At 46.2% G+C, this 22,144-nt stretch overlaps 1 protein-coding gene across 1 annotated transcript in view; it reads right to left on the reverse strand.

Moving 5' to 3' along the window:
• Positions 1–21,859, reverse strand: part of Bace2 (beta-secretase 2) — an 82,060-nt gene extending 60,201 nt beyond the window's left edge. Inside the window, exon 1 of the mRNA XM_032900357.1 lies at positions 21,423–21,859. Coding sequence (XP_032756248.1) covers positions 21,423–21,722 — 300 coding nt within the window. The 5' untranslated portion in view covers positions 21,723–21,859. The remainder of the gene's footprint in view (positions 1–21,422) is intronic.
• Positions 21,860–22,144: the final 285 nt, after the last annotated feature.

Below are 22,144 nucleotides of genomic sequence, written 5' to 3' on the forward strand. Positions count from 1 at the left end.
TCCTTTACTTACATACACTTTAAAACTTTGTAAGAAATCATTTTAACCTTAGCAGTCATCGCCTTTTTGTTTTTACATGAAAATAGTTACTAAGGACTGCTGTCTGCTGTATCAGGAAACCACGAGAGCTGTTCCCAGCTACCCGTGAAGAACAGGCTGTGTAAAACTATGAGGAAATATGCTTTTGCTTTGTGTTTAGTTTCTGTTTTAAGGAAGCAGAGGATGGAATTAATGACCTGGGAGTCATAGAATTTATGTAAGTTTAAGGATTTCTAAAAATAATTATTAACAATGACCACAGCCCTGATGATGTAGCTTTAGTCAATAAAAGACTGGGTTCAGGCCCTCTGGTCGGGAGAAGGAAAAAGAATGAGAAGAAGGGAGAAAGCAGAAGAATGAGAGGGAAGAAAGGAAGAGAGGTAAGAAAGGAGAAGACGGAAGAGTGATGAGAATCCTCAGGGAACAGAGAGAGCACCTGAACTGACAGCTTGCATCCACTGCTGACTCTGAGTCATCATTGAATCAGCACTGCTCCCGTTCCTGCTTTCTCAGGACCCTCCTCACCCTGAGGCTGTACCTCGGCGGTACCCCTAGACTCTTCCTCTTAGAATTTGGTTTCCTTGGTCCAGTTGGGAAGCAAACTGTCCCAAGAGACTCCTCACTCCTTGTACAGCCATGGGTGGAGCCCAGTGAAGGTGTCATTTCCATCCAGATATCGAAATAAAATGCCTCAGTCCAGGTGTGGGGTAGGAACCTGCACCACACTTATTAGACTCGCTGATGGCTACTGGCAGCATTCTCAGCTACTTTTAGCCATGCCCTCACCTGACTTCCCTAGTTCAGGTTAAGAGAGGCAGGAAGGGCTGTCTTGGGAAGGAGATGAGTTCGTGGTGTGGGAAATGAGCCCATCTCTCCCATTAGTGGGAACAGCTGAGCAGTACCACCAATACTTTGCCTTCCTGAGGCAGTGAGCCTCAGGTCAGTGTCAAGGGTGCGTGATCATCCCATCTAATTGGAAAGATGTAAAATATACTGCTTCGATGCTCAGCGTGGGGATTGCTGCTGGGAGCCAGTGTGTCTGTGGAGGAAGGCTTTCAAAGAGCCCTTGGTTTGCTCTGGGTCTGACTGGTAGAGGATGTCACTTATGAAGGAGCAGATGCATCCTTCAAGAGTCATGCTTGAGGGCCTCATCAGTCAAAGAACTCATGAATTGATATTTACTGAGTATCTACAACAGTTCAGTACCATGAGCCAAGAGAACCAAGACACACTGACTCCAGTGGGCAACTAGCACTCTCTAACCTTCACAGATAGGTGACTTTGGCAATGTGCCTCAGTGAAAACAGTTTTGCATATCCAACCCCTCTGTGTATGGACCTGTGACCCATGTATGTCCTTCCTCTGAATTATGCTGGCCCAGGTGTGAAATTTATCAAATATGTAACAGCACATTAGCCAGAGCATACACTCTGGGATCTCAGCCAGGCAACTAGTTGGTACCTCAGTTTCCTTATCTGCACAGGGGAGATGGTGACTAGCAAGTTGTCACTTCCCTTAGGCCAATTCATCTAGCACATACAGCAGAAGGTAATGTTTTCTTCTAGTATTTACCTTTTCATTATTGTGTGTGTGTGTGTGTGTGTGTGTGTGTGTGTGTGTGTGAGAGAGAGAGAGAGAGAGAGAGAGAGAGAGAGAGAGAGAGAGAGAGAGAGAGAATGCATGTATGAAGGTCAGAGAACACCCTGCAGAAATTGGTTTCTCTTTCTACCTTGTGGGTCCCAGGGATCAAACTCAGATCAGCTTTATATCAAATGCCTTTGCCCACTACACTATCTTTCTGGCCTTCTATAGTGTCTTTTTGTTTAAAACAACCAAAATCCTTGGGAGATTTTTTATGTATGTAGAAAATTCTGTTTCCAGCTCAGGTTTTAAAAGTGTTTTGGTAGGCAGTAAACTGACATCATTTCATAATAATGGAAATATTTACAGATAATGGCTCAGGACTGCTCACAGCACCAGGTTCTTATAAAAGTAGTTTCTCGAGGTGTAAAAATAGCAGCTTATAGGGACCTGATTGAATTGTGTTTATAATTCCTCCCAGCCTTCTAAACAGAACATTAGTTTTTGACAAGATCAGGCAGCAAATCCGCAACCCTGATTTTCTGAGAGGGAAAACACAGAACTCATATTTCCTCAGAAATCTTATTTTTGAAAATGCAAAGCAAAACAAACAAAAACCAAAAAGCAAACAAACAAACAAATGAAGAAAAAGGTCAATTACATGAGGAGGGCTGCACACTGAAGCCAGCTATGAGCTTCAGGCCTTGGTGAACCACAGTCACTGGTGATCTACATGACTGGCAGGTGACCCAACAAGATGGAGTTTATCACAACTCAGCAAAGTCCCATTCCTTATTCTCCTGGGTAAAAAAAACCAAGGCAAACCTTCTCTAATTTACTTCCTGCCTGCAACATGGTCATCACAGTCTCCCTGGACTATATCCAGCTCAACTTTTGAGATCTCTACCCTGGGTCATTTCTTGAACAAGTCTCCTGTACATGCTAGATGCTGCTCTCAGATGAGCAGTGGGATACTTTCCCACTTCTCCTTTCTCAGCAATCACATACATTGCATTCCTGCTCAATTTTATGGGGTTGTCATGTGTCAGTGATCACAGATTGATAAGTGGGTCCCCTCTCGATAAAATGTGAGACTCTTACCACTTTTCATCACCACTGGTGCAATGGTGGAGCGTCATGAATTGCTTTTCGTGTTTTCCCCTGGCATAACCTTAGCATAAAACCCCCAGAAATAGATGTCTGAGGATCTATTCAAAGATAAATGCATATGCAAGTTTTCTAGACACTTCAGAGCTACTTTCCATGGGGTTTGCATTATGGGACATTACAGCAGAAGCTTCTCTTAACCATGCATCTGTCTTCAAACATGTGCTATAAAATCTCTCACGGGGTTTAGCTTTGTAGATATATACTGAGTTTAGGCATTACAAGTCCAGCCCTATCAACTGCTAAATCTCCTGCTTGGTGTTCCTTCAGTCATTTTATGTTCCTGTAATAGAATCCCTAAGGCTGAGCACTGTGGAAAGAAAAGAAGTTCACTGTGGTCATGGTTCTGGAGGCTGGAAATCCTAGACACACGATGTCAACACCAGGCTTCCTGACGGCATGGTAGAAAGGGAACCAGCTGTGCAGCCACCTTTCTCTTCCACCATGGGGATGTTCTTTCCTAAGGACCTGCTCACACTCTCAAGAATTAATTCACTGCCAGGAGACCCAGCTCACCCAGTGGGACAAGCCTCAGTTCCTTCATAAAGCCAGTCCCAATCCAATCACTGCCCAACGGGACTTACCTTTGTTGTCACTGGGATTCAGCTTCCACTGGCGGCTAGTCAGAGAGGGACCAGCTTCTAATAAAATGGGCCTGATTTGCATCCTGCATCCTATAGCAGAGAGGTGGTATGGCTAAGTATGCTACTATTCCCCTGCTTTGCTTAGGACTCTGCAGTGATGTCTCCAGCCCTGGAGCAGGGAGGATGGAGATATAGGTGCGAACAATCCTTGGGTGATTTGCAAGGGACATATCCTGGGTGTGGACTCCTTCCTGTGGGGCACTCTGGATTCTTCAGAGCTGTTTTCTCCTCCCCAACCCTCGCTGCTGGCTGCCTCCCACCTGAAGCTTCCATTTGGGGACTAAGCCTTCTTGGACAGGTAGCTCCTTAACACTCCCTCCTTGGTCAGCAGCAAGTAAGTGTAAACCACAGATGCTTCCTGTATCATGTCAGATCAAAACATTTTAGACGTGGTAATAAGATACCTCCTGCAACCTCTCCACTCTGTAGCCTGCTAGAGCTGAACGTGGCCCTGGAAATTCAGATGTCAAAAACGTAATCTCAAAGTTTTATACGTTCATGGTGTTTGAAGTTGGGAAGCAATCAGAATAAAATGAGGTTATCAGTCTTCAGTGTGACTCTATTATAATAAGAGATTTTGACTGGATGTGATGATTTATGCTAGGAAATGGCGCTATCAGAAGGTGTGGCCCTGTTGGAGTAGGTGTGGCCTTGTTGGAATAGGTGTGTCACTGTGGGTGTGGGCTTTAAGACCCTTATCCTAGCTGCCTGGAAGTCACTATTCTGCTAGCAGCCTTCAGATGAAGATGTAGAACTCTCAGCTCCTCCTGCACCATGCCTGCCTGGATGCTGCCATGTTCCCACCTTGATGATAATGGACTGAACCTCTGAACTGTAAGCCAGCCTGTAGTAAATGCTGTCCTTATAAGAGTTGCCTTGGTCATGGTATCTGTGAACAGTAAAACCCAAACAAAGACACTGGCATACTTGCCTTGTAATGACAATTACAATCACATGCAATACCCTCTTCCATGTGATAACACAGTAAGATCTTCACTTGACCTTGGACTTCTCAGACTCCAGAACAACAAGCTACATAACATCCTTCACAAATTATCTGTAGAATTCAGTTATCGCTCATGAACTAAAGGGCTGCCTCAGACAATGTGTAAGCAAACAAGCATGTCTGTGTTCTAGTAAACATTTATTAATAAAATCAGGCCATGGGCCAGGTTTGCCTGTGGATAGTATTCTGTACCTCAGGTATATATCTTCTCATGATACCCACAGTCTAGATTCTCAACAGGGTCTATAATATCGATACTGGAAATAAGTATCTTGCTATTAATGTTGCCAAGACAATACAAAATGTGTTTGGGAGGCCATATTTAGGCTATAATTTCAGAATTTAGGAGGCTAATGCAGAAAGATCACCATTAGCCTGAGGCCAACCATGCTACATAGTACGTTATAGGATAGTCTAAGCTACAGAGTGAGGTTCTTTACACGCACACACACACACACACACACACACACACACACACAGTTAAAAGTATAAAAAAATTAAAAATAATATAAAGAAGCTACACCTGTACTTTGACCAAGAAAACAATCTTTGATTTCCCTAAATCCTTCAGGAGGAAAGGACCACATGTGTCATTATTTGTATCTCTAATCTGCATCATGAAGGAAGCTGCGATGAAATGCTTTGGGTCTGAAGAAGACATGGGAAGGAGTTTGAGTTTGGTTTGTTAATAATATATACAGTCACATCACACAGAGTCCCAGTCACTGCGTGTCTCTAACACTACACATGGGTGTCAATGGAAATGTGTTCTAGGCTCCATGTGCACAGTGCTGAGCTTCCATCGACACCCCCACAACCCCCTGCTTCGCCTTCAGACGGGAACAGAAAGGGAACGATGGGAAGATGTTTGAGAGAGTCCCTCAACTGAGAAAAGGCTCTCAGAGGAGAAACATGAAAGGCAGGAAGAACATGTCGAACAAAATCATAATTAATTTCCCCTGAGGAAGAAGGAAGGCAGCTGACACAGAAGTAAGATCCCACAGAAAGCATTTAGGGAAACAGAAAGCGCTGTTGGAAGCTAAAACCATGGTGTAAGTGAAAGCCGAAGCAGACTCAATAGAAACGATCGGGAGCCAGGGTCACCAGACTGGAGAGTTCAATATCAACAGACGGGTCAAGAGGAGCAGAGCTGTCATCTGTGGTGAGTTTCTACATGGGAAAGGCTCACCAGTAAGTATTCTCATAGCAGACAAGAAGCAATGTGAGGGAGGGAGGGTTACAGTCCATGGTGACTGGATCATGAGAGGCTTGGTCACATTATATCCAGTCAGGAGGCAGAAAGGTGGGTGCCTGCACTCAGCTTGCTCTCCGTTTTAGTCAGCCCGTGACCTCAGTCCGTGCAATGGCACCACCCACAGTTAAGGTTGTCTTCCCACATTAATGTTAATCAATATTAAGCATCACACTAAGTTCAGAATTTAAGAAAAGGAATAGGAAAAAAAAAAAAAGACCCACCCTACCTAACTCATGATGTATCTGGTACTTGGCTCATTGCTGTGATCAAATGCCCAGCAAAAGAACCTAAAGAAGGAAGGGTTAATTTGGCTTATATTACATTTAGTCACACGGCATTGATAATTAGGAAAAACAATTAGGAAGCAGAGGGAACTAAAGAGTGATGCTCAGGTAGCCCATTTTATCCTTCCATTCACTCTGGGACCCCGGCCCGTGGAACCAAGAAGGTGCTCACACTTTAGTCATCACATCTCAATTAACCTAACCTACATACTCCCTCACAGCATGCCCAGAGACTTGCTTCCTGGGAGATCCAGGATCCTTTCAACTTTACAACACTAACCATCACTCATAACAATGTGAACACTAGGTCTGAGATTGTCCCAGAAGTTTCCAGGGGGTAAAGAAAGAAGTGGTACAGTACAAAGTCCCGGGCATCGCGAGTGCACCGTGCTTGTTGTCCACATCGGTGTAGACCATGTAGAAGAGCTTCAAATTCAGATGCTATTTGGCCAGATTCCGGGACCCCACAATCCAGCTGCCCTCCTACAGAGTGGAGAGTGGAGGTGCTTACAGAACCGAGGAGACACGGAAAAAGAGCAAACTCCTGTATCCTTGGATGTGCAGAGGACCAGTAGCCCCACCCCCTCTCCCCCAAAGAGTCCCGCGGGACTGGGTTGGTGAACAAATAGGCTTAAAGTAAAGGATCTGTATGCTGAGTCTCTACACCTGATGCAAAGACTGGGATCTTTCAGTCCGGACAGCCAGATTCATGATTTACAAGCTCAGGACAGCAAGGACACAAGAGGGCCCCCAGTGATGCATCAACTCAGACATGGAGGGAAACAGGAAGTTCATTTCCTGGGTGCGATGTGAGGCTGCCCTCTATGCATACAGACTAGAATATCGCCTACAGCCTGACTACTCCATGCAGCATTGTGGGCTCTACTGTTGGGATCTAGAGAAATCAGAAGGAAGGACAAGGGAAGTTCTTTCTTACGCCAAAATGTGTATATATTTATTAATAAAAATAATTTTAAGATACTGTATAGCTTGATGTCAGGAGACATCTAGGATAGGCTAAGTCTTGGAGGTGGCCTTCCTGGAGGTGGCTCATCAGTTTTTGCATGGTCTGTGATGAGTGAGCTCTTCTGCAGCAAGGACTTCATCTCAGGATTGCTTCTTGCAGCTGATATACCTTTCCTGTCATTATTAAATTAATATAATAATTCTTGGGCTAATTAGCCCATCCTATTGAGGAGCTTTCCTGAAGATCATAAAGATAAACTTTCGTGAATTAATGCTGTTTAGATGAATTAATGATTCGATAAAACTCCTGACTTTATTCAAATAATTTTAGGAAGAACATTTTAAGAGATGGTTTTAGCTGTTTTGCTAGAAAGATGTAATAAAGTTAGTATCAAGAATAGACCATGTCCACTCCTCGTGGTAGTAAGTAAAGTCTACATAATAAGGAATACAATGAACTTTCATAATCGTACTAAAAAGAGAAATAGGCTTGGGACAAATTTGTGTTCAAGGAAAAGTACTCAGGTCCCCAGGTGTGCACTATAATCAGACAAGGCCATTTGAAACTGTTGCTTTGAATTTGTAAAGAATGAGCTTATAGAGTGAAACACTGCTTTGAACTTAATATCAACGTTCTCTTGTAACTCTCATTTTGTGTAACATTTTATCTATGAGGCAATTTTCTAAGAACTTTTTGTTTATACAAAGGCCAGAGAAAAGAAATAAAGGTGGTGTGGTGGCTTGTGGAGCTCTACCCCATCCATCCACCCATCCATTCATCCATCCATCCATCCATCCATCCATCCACCCATCCATCCATACATCCATCCATACAACCACCCACCCATCCATCCATACATCCATCCATCCATCCATCCATCCAAATGTATATGTTTGTTTGTTTATATGTATGTAGGTAGCATGCATGAAAACTTAATGGAGCTGATTAGACAGACAGTTGGGCCTGACCAGAGTGTGGGTATATGAACGCATATGTCCATATTTGCCTGTGTAAAGGATCTTAATTCTTTTCCTTTCCTTCCTCTCAGTTCCCCAGAGTTAACCAGCCTAGCCAGAGAGAGGCTTCTGGCTGCCTGGCAATAAATCATTTACCTAATTCTCCCACTGTTAGGCAAAAGGGTGATAATTCCTCGGAAGCCATCAGCTTCTGGTCCCAGTATAACTAAGAATCAAAGAGAGTAAATATTATTAATACTGAGCAACCTTTACACTCACAAAACCACGTTTTACACACACACACACACACACACACACACACACACACACACACACACTGCCGATGCTCTGGTCAATCAGCTACCTTCCAGCGAGAAACACCAGCAGCAGGCAGGCTCCCAGCAGCCTGAGGTTTGCAAACGGTCATGCAACCTAGCAATGAAAAGTGTTAGGTGGTTCTATGTTGTGGTAACACCACAGCATGTATCTACACAAACCTACACAATGCAACTTACTACATACCCAGGCACCTTGATGCTACCACTGGTCCAGGGTACACATCTATATGAGCCTATCACTGTACTGAGCGCTGTACTGAGATTTCTAAATCTACCCATATCTGAGTACAAGGATAAGCAAAGACACTGACTATGAATTGGGTTTGGAGGACCAAAGTGTGTGTGTAGGAACCAGTGAGTGAGAAGCAAGCAGGCATGGAGGCCTACTGTGTACCTCTTCAGGGTATCACCTCAGTGAATCACCGCCTCAGAGAACTGCTTCAGGATAACACTTGAATGAGCCACTCAGAGAAATACCTTGGTGGACCACCTCAGGAAACTTCAGTGAACCGCCTCAAGGAACTACCTTGGTGGATGACTTGAGGGAACGTCTTCAGTAAATTGCTCTGGGGTACTGCTTAGGTTAAAGACACCACACACATCATCTACACTGAGCTTGTAGGCCACATTTTTTTTCTTTCTTCAATTACAAATTACCTTGCTAGAATGCTTATCTCTTTTATTTCATAAACTTTTTAGTTGTCTTTACCTGTGTCTAGTAAAACAGTGTGCTACTACTTCACAAAACATTTTCCTTCATCGAATCCTTAGTTTATGTGTTTTTCACTTTTAAGATGTTTTTTACGGATATGTGGCATCCATGTTTGTATGTGTATGAAAGCATGCGTATGTGTGGTGTTCAGGTGGTGTTTGTGTTCATGTGTGCATGTGCATATGGAGGCCCAAGTTTGATGTAGGATATCATCCCTTAATTGCTCTTCCACTGTTTGCTCTGAGGCAGGGTCTCTCAATCAAACCCAGAGTTATACATCTAGTCTCACTAGACAGCATGTTCTAAGGATCCCCTGCCTCACCTTTCAAGGCCGGAATTACAGACAGGAGACCATGCACACCCAGGATGTATGTGAATTCTGCATAACGAGCACTTTAACCACTGAGCCATACTCCCTATTCTAGTTTTAGACTAAAATATAAAAACCTTTGCAAACCTTTCTGTTAAAAACTAAGACATAAATAGGCAGACTAGGCTAGGCTCGTGTAGGGTCAAGTTCAATATTATCACAACTTGGATCCTAGGAACTAGAATGGCATAGTCTTCTAGAACTCCCACTGAAGAGCCGGCCTGAGGGTGGGTATTATTACCTATTTATTATATGTAGAAAACATCCTCTAAAATAACATAAGAACATAGTACATCGATAAACCAGTATTAGTGTTTCCCATTACACTTCTAAAGTATGATCACTGTTCCTAATTGCACTGCTCTTACCTGTATGATGGCTGGTACACAAGCTTGCTTATACCAGCGTTACCATCAATATGAGAGCAATGCCTTGTGGCAGGACCCCACAATGCCTGTAGTGTCAAGACAGTTAGAATTGTTCCACCCCATCATGCTCTGAGCAATCACCTCTGCATATGTGGTCTGTCTGTTGAGCAAAATGTCCTATATGGCATGACTATACTTAAGAATTTTTGTTGATAAGAGTACAATAAAACTATGATGTGCTAGATTTTTCTGGCGCAAAAACCACCAGAAATATTTTTTGCTGAGTGTGCCCATGGGTCACAGGACGTGAGTAGATCTGGCACTTCTAGTATCCCAAGCCTTTCCTGCACTGCTATTGGACAATGTGAGGCTTCTCACATTCCAGAGCCTTTGAATGTCTTTATGTGAAGAAGGCTTGTCTTTCAAAGGCAGGTTTGTGGTTGTTTTTAGCCTCAAACATAATCTCCCTTCACCCCCCACCCCCACGGCCAACCTTTCTCATTCAGTACCTCACACATCAGACTGTCATCTTCCAGAAAAAGTTCAAAGCAAAGCCCAAACTAGAGTCTACTCCAGTCTGGCTCACAGAGGCATTCAGAACTAGATTCTAGCTCATGTAGGACAGGTGGGCTGAATTATACTTTGCCCATTTGGTGGTGGGCAATATCATTCACAGCCCATAAGAGACAGGAGTGGGTGGTGGCACCCATTGGCACCCCTGTCCTCAGCCCAGCCTGCTGTATTTACTTGACATTATCTCTCAAAGGCTCCCTGTGGTGGTTTGAATGAAAATGTTCCCTTTAGTTCATTTAACTGGACAGTCCATCCCCAGCCAGTGGCACTATTATTTTGGTGTGTGTGTGGGATGGTTTAGGAGGTGTGGCCTTGTTAGAGGAAGTGTGTCACTGGAGTGGGGCTTTGAGAGTATGAAGATTCTCACCACTTAGTTTGCTCTTTCTGCTGTTCCAGCCCACATGCCTGACTGCTGCTATGCCTGCCTACAGTGATGGCAATAGACTTGTATTCTTATGCAACCATAAGCCCAAATAAACCATTCCTTCTATACGTTGCCTTGGTCATGGTGTTCTATCATAGCAACATAAAGTAACCAATACAGGTCCCATCGAGGGTTGGGCTTCAGCTATTCAGTCCTGGTACCATCTCCTGCACCCATAGCTTTCCTAGTATATCCTGGGATCTCCTCAGTAAACCAGGCACACCCATTTCCTGATTCCACACCTGTCCTGAGGGCCCCAAATGAAAAGACCACCAAACGACACTCAATGGGATAAATGGTCTCTACCATGCTGCTTCCCTGGTCACTCAGGTTTTCAATTTCCTTTAAAATTCAGACATTTCCAAGCCATCCATATCTAATAATACCCTCCACAGCTCAGTCCTAGACACACACACTGTCCATAAGTAATATGGTATAATGTATGCATGCTCTGTAAGGTGTTTTCTCTCATAAGCCCAACTCCAAATTCTGTTTATAAAGTAGATGAGAGAGGATGAGCTGAAGCAGGGTCTGGGAACACACGCCCATGTGCATACACACACATACACACACACATGCACACGCACACACACAAACATGTATATGAGCATGCACACATACAAACATACGCATGCACACAAGCACACACGCATATAGCGTGAGGAGGCCAGCTGCACCTTCTGGCTCACCCTTGCCCCATGTTCTCCAGGCTAATCCCTCTCATTGTGTCAGACCAGCCCCATCTGCACGTTCTCAGCAGTGTCTTTCCCAAAGCCTTGTTAGCAGTCTTCTTTCCGGGACTTGCGTTCCCAGGCTGCACCTTGGCACAGCATTCTCAAAAATACTGTTTGCTTTCTTTACAATCTGTCTTCCTCACATGAACACGGAGTGTGTAAAAACAAGAACCATCTCTGTGTAGTTAACTGTCAATCCCAGGTCTTAGAACAGGCGTCTTGCATGGTGTTCCCTCTGCTCACTGGAACTTGGATTTCTGGAACTCTTACCCTATAGCTGATGCTGAACTGAGATCTCAACACATCTGACCACAGCTGATTCTCCTAATAAACATGAAACACATACTTTATCCGTCCTGTCTTCGTCTTCCTTGACATGTATTAGTAGTAGATTAGTTCCCTTGAGTGTGTGGGCATCCATGTGTTCACACCTGTGTGTGCATGTGCATATGTGTATACACATATGTTCACATGTGTATGCATGTATACACATGTGTTTGCATGCACCTGGAGGCTAGAATAAAACTCTGGTTATTAGTCCTCAGTTGCTATCACTTTTTTAAAAAAAGGTAACCTCTGCATTAGTTTGCTGTCTATTGCTGTGATAAACACCAAGACCAAAAGCACTTGGGGAGGAAAGGGTTCGTTTTTGACTTACATGTCCCATCCCTATTCATCATTGAGGAAAGCTGGGATAGAAATTCGAGCAGGGCAGGGATCTGGAAGCAGGGGCTGAAGCAGAGATCACAGAGGAACACTACTTATTGGCTTGCTCCTCATGGCTTCCTCATCCTGCTTTCCTTCAGCACCCAGACCACCTGTCCAGGGGTGGCACCTTCCACACCAATCATTAATTAAAAAGATTCCTCACAGACTTGCCCGTAGAGCAATCTTCTAGAGGCATTTTCTCAGTTGAGGATCTCCATTTCCAAATGACTATGACCTGTGTCAACTTGACAGAACTAACAAGCTTGTTGGTTGACTAGGTTGGCCCATCACTGAGCCCTAGGTATCTGCCTTCTCTGCCTCTCTAACTCTGGGATTATAACCATGCTTCACTGAGCTGGGTCTTTTCACATTCGTTCTGGAGACTGAACTCTTGTCCTCCTGCTTCCAGGCAAGTAAGTTACTGGCTAGTCTATCTCCCTAGGACCCAAGCCCACTTCTTAATTCTGTTTCTTTCTAATCTGCTGTAGGTCATAAATAACCTTGTAAAAATTAAGAACAAACCATTTCCAGTTAAGGCTGGCTATAGCCTAGAACAGGATGTTTGGGAAAGCTGCCTTTTCAGGCTGGATTCTCTGCCCTTCTCCATAATGTTTGACACAGGTAGACACCAAAACCGTGAATGACAGGGTGCCCGTAATCCATCTAGCTTTTCTCCAACATATTTAGAGGGAGCTGCAAGACAGATGGGCTCAAGATCCAATATTGCTCTTCCAGGGGACCAGGGCTCGGTTCTCAGAGCTTACACCAGGAGACTCCTAATGCCTATAACTCCATCTCCAAGGGACCTGATGGCCTCTTCTGGACTCTCCCAGTTCTCATGTGATCATGCATATATGTACACACACACACACATACATACACACGAGAAATTAAAAGTGATCTTGAGAAAAATAAAGGGATTTGCATGTGTGGTTTCGGGGAGTCTCAATTTTCCCAGCCAGGACAGCTCTAGAGAGTACAACAGAGCCCAACAGTTAGCACAGCCACCTCTCTGCTTTAGTACAATGAGCAGTCTAACTTGAGATAATGGGGAGCTCAGTTAATCCACCACAGGTAGCAACTCCATCTGCACTGCCTCTGTGCAGATCCTTGAGCACCTACAACTGTACGTCACAATCCCATGGGAGCAGCAGGGTGACCATAGATAGAGCTCCTTTTGGCTAAGATCAAGTGTAGGTCAATGTAGAGGCACAGGGCATCTGCTGGGTTCTGATTAGCTCTTTCTTTTTCATTTGGCTTTACTTAGTGGCATATTGGACGTTTCAAGCTTTCTGGATTCACAGTGGCAGACGAAGTATTTCAAAAGGCTGCCTTCAGCACAGTGACTCTGAGCAGTGCATCGAAAGGACTTGCATTTCAGGCTTCCCAATTGCCCAATATAAGGACTTTTCTGGAACACAATCTGCCTAAAGTATAGAAATTTCTAAAGTAGACAGAAGGGGAACTACCCAAGAGGTACTTGTCTAGGAAGAGGAGAAGTGGTCACTGTGCGTAAGTCAGAGGAGGTGCTGGCCTCTGCAATGGTCTCCATATAGAGTCCAAGGATAGAATCCAGCATTGGCTGAAGGACATGAGACATGGCAGAACTTCAGGTCTGGTATGGCATTTCACCTAGGAAGCACGGACCCTGTCTCAGAACTCTGCATTGCAGCCAGCTCTTGTGAGCCAGTGGATTCCCAGCAGCAATGATTCCTGTTGTGGTCTATGAGCCAGAAGCTCTTGTCCCTGCCGACTGGGACACCAGATCCTTCCTTTCTGAAGCTCCCCGAATGACTCATCAAAGGTTCTGGTCAATAGAACAGATCATAACTGAGGAGGGTCCAGGCTTCCATGAAAGCTCAGATCACTGAGTTAAATAACCCAGTTTACAGATTGGGAGACTGAGGCTCAGCCAAGTTAATTAACTTCCTCCCAGCAACCAAAATCCAGAAATAACAGATATGGGTTCAGCACTCAGTGTTGAGCATGCCACACCACAAAGGCAGACTTGCCCCAGAGGGACTTTCAGTGGGAAAAACTCTTGGGCACCAACTGGGATGGAAAGGTTCTGATGTCCTTCAAAACCTCTGGAATCTATGTTCATCTTCAGCAAGATGTGGCTTCATATCTAGCAACAAGTCTCTGTCAACATGATCAGGTCCCAGTGACCTCAATGTTGTCCCAGAAATACCCCAGCCCATCCATATACAAGACTTTGGCTTCTAGCAGGGGTAGGCATGACTGATACCTAGAACCTGTTTCCTTCCCATTGCCAAAACCACTGCTCAAGTGGAACCAGTGGTGATCTGCGGTGGGACCAGGAGACTCTTGGGCTAGTGTGAGAGAGAAAGAGATGCTTTTCCCCACTGCAATCATGGCTCTCTGGAATGATGGAGCTGATCCAGGGTATCGCCTTCCCCACCCCCAATCCTCCTCTCCATCACCCTAACACGGCAGCACCGACATTGTGTGTTTCCCAGCGTGGGTATACAATGTAATAAAAGTCCGACATCCACCCAGAGACCTGCATTGGATGGCAGTCTTTAAATCAAGAGCACTGCTTTTATTTCCAGTCCAGCATGTCAGCATGATAAGGCACTGCTTCTAAAACACGACCATTTTTGTTGGGTAGCAACAGTGTCAAGCGTGGGCGAAGGGGAGCTGAGTGCTGTCCAGTTCACCTGTGTCTCACGCACAGACTGACAGGGTCAGGAAAGTGACCCAAAACATGTGTCCTTCACCCTTTCCCGCACTCCACCCACAACCCACAATGTGTCTTCACAGCTCAGAGTTAGAGAAGCCCAGAAAAACCATTTCCTCACAGAAACATTCTGCTCTGTCCGCATCCACAACTTAACCAGTGGCTGGCCAGGGTTGAGTAGCAGAGCAGGGTGACCAGAAGGGAACCAGGCAGACAGCAAGAGAGAAGGCCCACTGTTAGTCAAAAAGGAGATGTGGGCTGGAGAGACGGCTTAGCAGGGACTACCAGGTTTGCCCTTAAGCCTGATGACTTGAGTTTGATAGCTGGACCCACACTATAGAAGGAGAGACCTGTCTCTGACAATGGTCCTCCAACCTCCACACATGCCCTGTGGCATGTGCATATTCCTCCTACAATAAGTAGATAAATGTAATAAGTAAGGTGTAAATAGGATGGAGAAACATATACAGGGCCACCCTGTTCTTGCTACCCTCAGCATGGGGAGAAGACAGATATTAGCAGTTCCAGGCCATGCAGGGTAGACCCTGTATTCAAAGCCAAAGGCTTGACCCCAGAAGACAAAAGGTAGAAAATAAATCCCATAGCTTGTGACCAGACCCTACAGAGAGCACCCAGGGCTGAGCCAGTATGTAAAATAATGACTATGGTTTGACTTGCAGGGTCACCTCAACTCTCACATTAATTTCCTATGACAATGCAGGAAGAGGTGGGTCCTTGAGGAGTTGGTCTTGGCTCTGTTGTTGTGAGCGCCTGAATGCATTCAGTCGATAAGAATAACAGGTGAAAAGTACCGAGAGGGTGGATCAGCTCCAAATGCCAGTTTGGTTAGGGCCTCTCCATGCCATGTCTCCTTGGGACTCTGCCAACAAGGAGACAGCCCCAGATACAGGCCTTCAACTTTGGACTAGAAACAGCCAAAATAAACTCCACAACTTGCTCAGTCTGTGGCATTTTGTTATTAGCAACAGAAACCAAACAAAGATATCAACAGCTAATCTTACTGTCTTCCTCTGGTGTTTAGTTAGTGCGAACTGCAAGCATCCTGAAGGAAACAGGAAGGCTGGGCAGCTAACCTCGAAAAACAGGTTAGGCTGACCCACCTCTGACTCAGGAAAGCAGATACTCAGGGTGTGTCAGGAAAGAGCCCTTGGGCGGACTTCCCTATCAAACACATCCTGATTCTTGAGGGGTGCCTGATAAGAGCACAAATTTCAACAAGAGAGTTTCTTAATCACAGGGTTTAAAGACTGCTGGTCCTGCAGAAGGTGGGTAGCTCCAATCAAAACACAAATTCCAGATGCCCTAGAACAAAGCACCTGACAGGAGACAGGGGAAACATTTATAAGACTCTTCTCCAGTGGGGAAACTAACATGAGAATGCAGAAACCCCCTCCCACTGAGCCTCCTCCAGTCCACTGTCTTATCACAGGCTCCTGACTAGTACAACCCAAACCCCGGTCTGCTCATCAATCCTAATGAATGTGGCACTTGAAATTCCAACTTGAAATTGTTGACCTCTAACAAGTGGGATCTAAAAATTACAAGCTTAGAAAAGACGTGAGAATAAAACTGTATTCCTGCAAGCAGACGCAGTCACCGATTTTGGATGGGGATATGTTCTGAGGTGTGGCATTAGACGATTTTGTGATTGTGCAAATAGCGCAGAGTTATAATGAGATACGCTTACACGGCACGAGTGTTAGTATTAACGGTCAACGTGACAAGATTCTAGAATCACCTGGGAGATGAGCCTCTGGGCCTGTGGGGACTGCTTTGATTGTATTAACTGAGGTGGGAACCTGCCTACCATGGATGACACCATTCCCTGGATGGGATCCTAGGAATAAAACGGAGAAGGGGAGTTAAGCAGCAGCTTGCATTTATTGTTTGCTGCATTCTGACTGTGGAAGCAACGAGACCAACTGCTCCAAGCTCCTGCCACCTAGAGTTCCCCTCACAATGGACTCTCCTTGAGCTGTGAGCTGGAATCAAACCTTTCTCCCTGATTTTGCTTTCATCAGTCTTCTATTCCAGCAACAGGAAAAGCGACTAAGACAGACAGCTGCAGCATCATAGACCATGGGGTTCCATGGGACCACCATTATCTGTACAGCCCAGAGTTGGAACTCCAAGCCCCATAAACCTGTCTGCAATGTGAGTCTTTGCGGATGTAAAGAGGTGATGTAAGGCATTCCAATGACCCGTGTCTTTGTAATGACTGCAGACAGATGCACACAGGGGAAAGAAAGTCAGCAGAGATGGAGGGAGAGGCTGGAACGATACAGCTACAAGTGAAGAACCCCAGAGACCATAAGATGCTAAGGCTGGGAAATGAGGTATCTTCCCCTGGAACCTCTAGAGGATACATGGTCTCATCATTGACACCCTAGGCTTGGGGCTTCGAACCTTCAGAGCCATAAGGGGGAATAGATTTCAATTGCTTTAAGCCTCCGGTTCGTGGAGTTTGTTAGGGAAGCAGAAGACACTAATGCAGAGGTAAGAGAACATTAACCACGGGGAACTGAGGGCTCAGAAAGGAGAAACACTTTCTTCAGGTCATCCATGGTACAAATGCACCTCACTGTCCTCGGCAGCACCAAAATACTTAGAAAAGGGAAGGCGGCTCTTTTCTAAAGTCACTTTAACTGAGACTCGGACAGGGGCCCCAGTTGTAGATGGATCTGATTGGAAGGATGGACCCGCCCCTTCATGGCATGACTGTGGAGACGTGGGTAAGTCTGTCTGGATAAGTCTGTCTCCATCTTAAAATTAAATCAAATGACTGTATGGTCTCTTCAGGAAGGCATGGAAATCCAACAAGACAAACTTGGCAGATCGCTGGGCCTGAGGAATAGAGACACAAGGCTCAATGATGAAACACTTTTCTAGTGTGGGTTTGATCTGACATCCAAAAAAAACCCCAAAACCTTTAGTCTGACATTCTACACTGGATACCCAAGAAGTAAGGGTAGGTGCTGGCGTTGTTTCCTTGAGCTCTGTCTGTCTGTCTTTCGCATCCTCTGATGAATCCTTTTCCTAATGTCCACGGACTCCACATCTTACCTGAAGGATTGAGGACAACTACCAGAGCTGAATAACTTGGCAACAGCTAGTCCGGTGTTCCCTTTCTTCATCATCTTTAACTGCGAGCATATCAGTGACCTCCTGTCCGGTTTCCCTTCACCCGACCGCTTTCCTTTTTCTAGCCTCACTTACTGTGAGCTTAATGTGATTGGGGGAGCCCAGTGATTTACTCTTTAAAAAAAAAAAAAAAAGCTCTTAAATTATAGAGTCTCATTCTGTACTTTCAATTGCCGTGGTAAGAGGTTGATCAATAACCCAGCGCACGTGCCAAAGCACTTTGTTAAATGTTTATATTTGAAGGCGTAAATGTGAACACAGTTGGCCAGTTGTTTCACCTATACCAATGCTGATGACAGAAATCTTCCAACAGAAAGCCCCCAAAGCCTTTTTTGAGACACCATACAGCATATATCTGTGGCCCTTTGCTATCTTCAGTTGGATTTATTGTGTGAGCATGAGAGTATATTTAAATAATGTAAATTGCTATAATTACAATAACTTTTGAACACTCTTGTTATTATTAATAAGAGCAAATTGCATGGTTCCAGTGGATGTCACTCTCCTGTTAGATAGGAGTCACATAATGGTATCAGTGTGTAACCCCGACTCTCATCTCCATGCCAACGTGGGCCTGCCTGCCAGTACAGGGCTCTGAGGCTCTGTCAGGCTGCTGGGCAGCCTCTGACTCCGCACGGAGTCGGTAGGCAGGACAATGGATCCCAGTTCTTAATGAAAGCACACAGGGGTAAGCACACTTCCAATGGCTGGCCTTCCCATAGGGTAGCAGGACTCTGGTGAGCTTTGGTTTGCACCCAGACTCCTGTCTAGCATCCTTCCACTCAAGCACTTTCCTGCATGCAACTATTCCTTAAGATAGCCCTTAAGTGTGGCCTTCAAAGGAAAGAGAAAGGGTGATCAGAGTATAGGAAAGACTCTAGGTACAGTCAGACACGTAGTCCCTAACGCCAAAGCACTGGCCAGGGAGCACTAATGGCACATTGTAGCACAAACCAAGGAAAAGCAGATTAAAAACCTGCAGATAAACATCATCTGCCCGTGGCTCAAAGCCTAGCTTCTTCAGCCTAATGACCTGGGCTCCATTCTCCACCCTCTCTCCTTCTTACCCATTCTCCTAGCAAGTCATTCAATGTTTCCAAACCTCACCCCTGCCATTCTCAAGGCACATAGCAATGCTAGGACAAAATCTGGGGCTTGTGGTGAATATTTGCACCAAGCAACAGTCAGAGATAGGAGGCCAGTTTAATCCCACCAAGAGCCTGTCTCAAAAATCAAGGTGGATAGCACCCCCCTGAGAAATAACACCCAAGTGTGTGACTTCCACGGCAGACACACGCTCGTGCAAATACACTAACATGCATGCATGCCTCAACAGACACCTCCCCCCGACACAAGTCAGTTAGGATATAAGGGGGTGGTTGTGAGAGAGAACACATCTGTCAAGGTGTTCATCACACACGGAGGTTGAAGACACTATGATTATTAACAACTGAAGAAGTCTTGTTCATTTATCGCTTCCCTCTCTTTCTCGAAGCATTTTACTTGAGGTTTTCAGAGAACAAAAAGGAAATACATGACTGACCCTGTGCCCACTACTAGAGCAGGAACTGTCTTTGGGGTTCAGAAGTCACCTCCTACTGCTTTTTCTAGCCACCTGCAAACCCCTGCTGGTACCAGAGACAGTGCAGAACAGACTACGAACCAGGTCACCAACACCTAGTGTTTACAATGGAAGCATCCGATGCACAGATTTTGCCATGAAGCAGTTTATCCCTTCATCATGCCAGGGCAACAACACGGAATAGTTCACCCCTGTGGGACGATATATGCAGAAAAGATACTTGTTTGTCACAGACCAGCGTTCCTTAGAAGCATGCTATAGTCTAGTTGAGAAATAACCCCAGAAGAACTACTTCCATGGCTGTGCTAAGGATACAAACCTGGGAGCTCCTTACATCCTGGCTAATTAACTAAACTTCATCTCCAAGTTTAAGGTAAAGGCCACTGAATCACCAACAAAGGCAAAGCAAAGGAGAACTTTGTGAGCGAAGTCTTCTCTTCTTTAAAGCTTTGGGGGTTTTTTGTTTTTTTTTTTCCCCCCTGGTTCCCCTTTCCCCAGCCCTAGAACTCGAGAACTTTCATCCCTAAGGTAGAAGTTTCCCACATGAGGACTCAGTCAGGGCCTGTGTATAGAAGAAAGAGGCAGGTCCCTCCGGTTCTGTGCAGTCCTGCCAAGGGCAGTTCACAGGATTCCCTTTACCCTGAGATCATGCTCACGTGGTGGAGGTCTGACTGCTCAGGGGACTCTAAGCCTCCTCAGCTGACACAGGCCCCCCTTCAGCCTGCCCTGCAGCCGCTTCTGGATTGGGCACACGAGGACCCTGTACAGCAACCGCTGCCAACGTTTTGGGTAAAATAATACACGCTTGAAGGTCTAAACAACTACAGAAGTTATTCTGCAGTTTCTCGTTTTAAAAATTAGCATGGCGCATCTCCTAAAAGTCTTGAATAATTTAATTAGAATTATACAAAAGTCATGAGCATGTTCTATTTATGGGCAATCACATCAGCATGAAAAAAAAATCCCAACGACAATGTTAAAAATAAAGTATCTTCATGCGGTGCATTTAACTCATGAGACAACTTGAATTCGAATTGGAGAGGGTCGGACCACTTCTGGGAGGCTTTTGCTTCCCTTGCCAGATTCCGTGCTTGGGAGGCCGCGTGCCCTCGATACACGTGTTAAATGAACATCAGCACAAGGCAGAGAAGAAAGCTGTTTGGACCGCATTTGTTTTATCTTCGCCTCCGTAGGCGCCCGGTGTTTCCCAGCAGCTAATGGCATTCACATTCTCCAACCCCCGCAGGATGCATGCCTTGGCGGGTGCAGGGCTCCCAGAGGCTGGGCAGCCCAGACAGCTTATGAGGAAGCCAGCAAACAAACTCCGAGGAAGGAAGGCGGCTCTGCTGGGCAAAGAAACACTTTGGAACCGGGTGTCTTTTAGCTGAGCTCATGGAGAAATCTCTTTTAAAGGGTACCGCGCCTTGGATACTGTCCAAGAGTCTTTTTAGCAATGAGACAGCACAGACAGAGACGATATCAACTCCAGTGATTTCCTTGCATCTAACAGCACCTTTTTTTTAAGACCCCACCCACCCACCCACTCAGTAAGTACTGCTCTTGCTGGAAGGAGGAGTCGCTCCTGGGGACGAACTATGTTACAGGTCCCTTCAGCTGTCAAGCCCCACGGGGTGAAGGAGGGCCACCAAGTTCTGAAACATTTGCTCACACCCCCTGAGCAGTGCTGGGGCAGAGACTGCGCTCCCCGGTGCGTCCCTAGCGCGCGCCTCCGCACCTCACCCAACCCATGCACCTCCCCGACCCTTCTTCTTCCCGGGGAAAGCTACAGCTTTAGGGGCGACATTAAACCACGCGGAGTCAATTCCTAGACACCCCACCACCACATCCTACCTTCTGCGGAGGGGTCCCAATCAGCATCTCCAGGTAGTAGCCGCGGCCAGAGTCCCCCTGAAGATTGTCCACCATAGCCAAGAAGTTGGCGGTAGCCCTGGCAGGCTCCAATGCGAGGGCCAGGCCATCAGCCCGGGGCAACTCGGGGGTCCCGAGCCCGGGAACAGTTGAGGCTCTGTGGTTCGTGGCCCCGGCCACTTGGAGGGGAAGCGTGAAGGGCGCCGCGGCCAGCGCGGGGACCGCGCGCAAGAGCCACTGCGCCAGCAGTGGGAGCAAGAGTGCTCGAAGCAGCGCGCCCATCCCCGCGGCGGGGGCTCGGCGAGTCTGCGAACGCGCGGTTCTGCGGTCCTTGGCCGGCCGGGGCGGGGCGGACGGGGAGGAGGCTGGAGAAGGCGGTGCGGAGTTGAGCAAGTTCTCTGCCGCTGCCCCCTCTGGCGGCCGCCGCCCCGCAGGCCCTGCCCCTCCTCCGTGGCCAAGGTCAAGGATGGGCGCGGGTCGCGCCTCTTCCCAGGGAAACTGGAGTGCAAAATTTCCCCGGAACGTGCCCGGGAGGCCACGGCTAACGGATATGACGAGGCTCAGCCTAGAGCTGCTGGAAAGTTTCGGGAACCCTTAAAGGGGCAGCTAAAGCGCAAACTGGCTTTCTGGCCCTGCGTTCAAGGAGTAAGCAGGGGTCCACTGACCCCTGCAGAGGCAGAACTGCCAGGATGACTTAAGGGTCA

The sequence above is a fragment of the Rattus rattus genome, chromosome 4, assembly GCF_011064425.1.
Source record: "Rattus rattus isolate New Zealand chromosome 4, Rrattus_CSIRO_v1, whole genome shotgun sequence".
In the NCBI taxonomy this organism is placed as follows: Eukaryota; Metazoa; Chordata; class Mammalia; order Rodentia; family Muridae; genus Rattus; species Rattus rattus.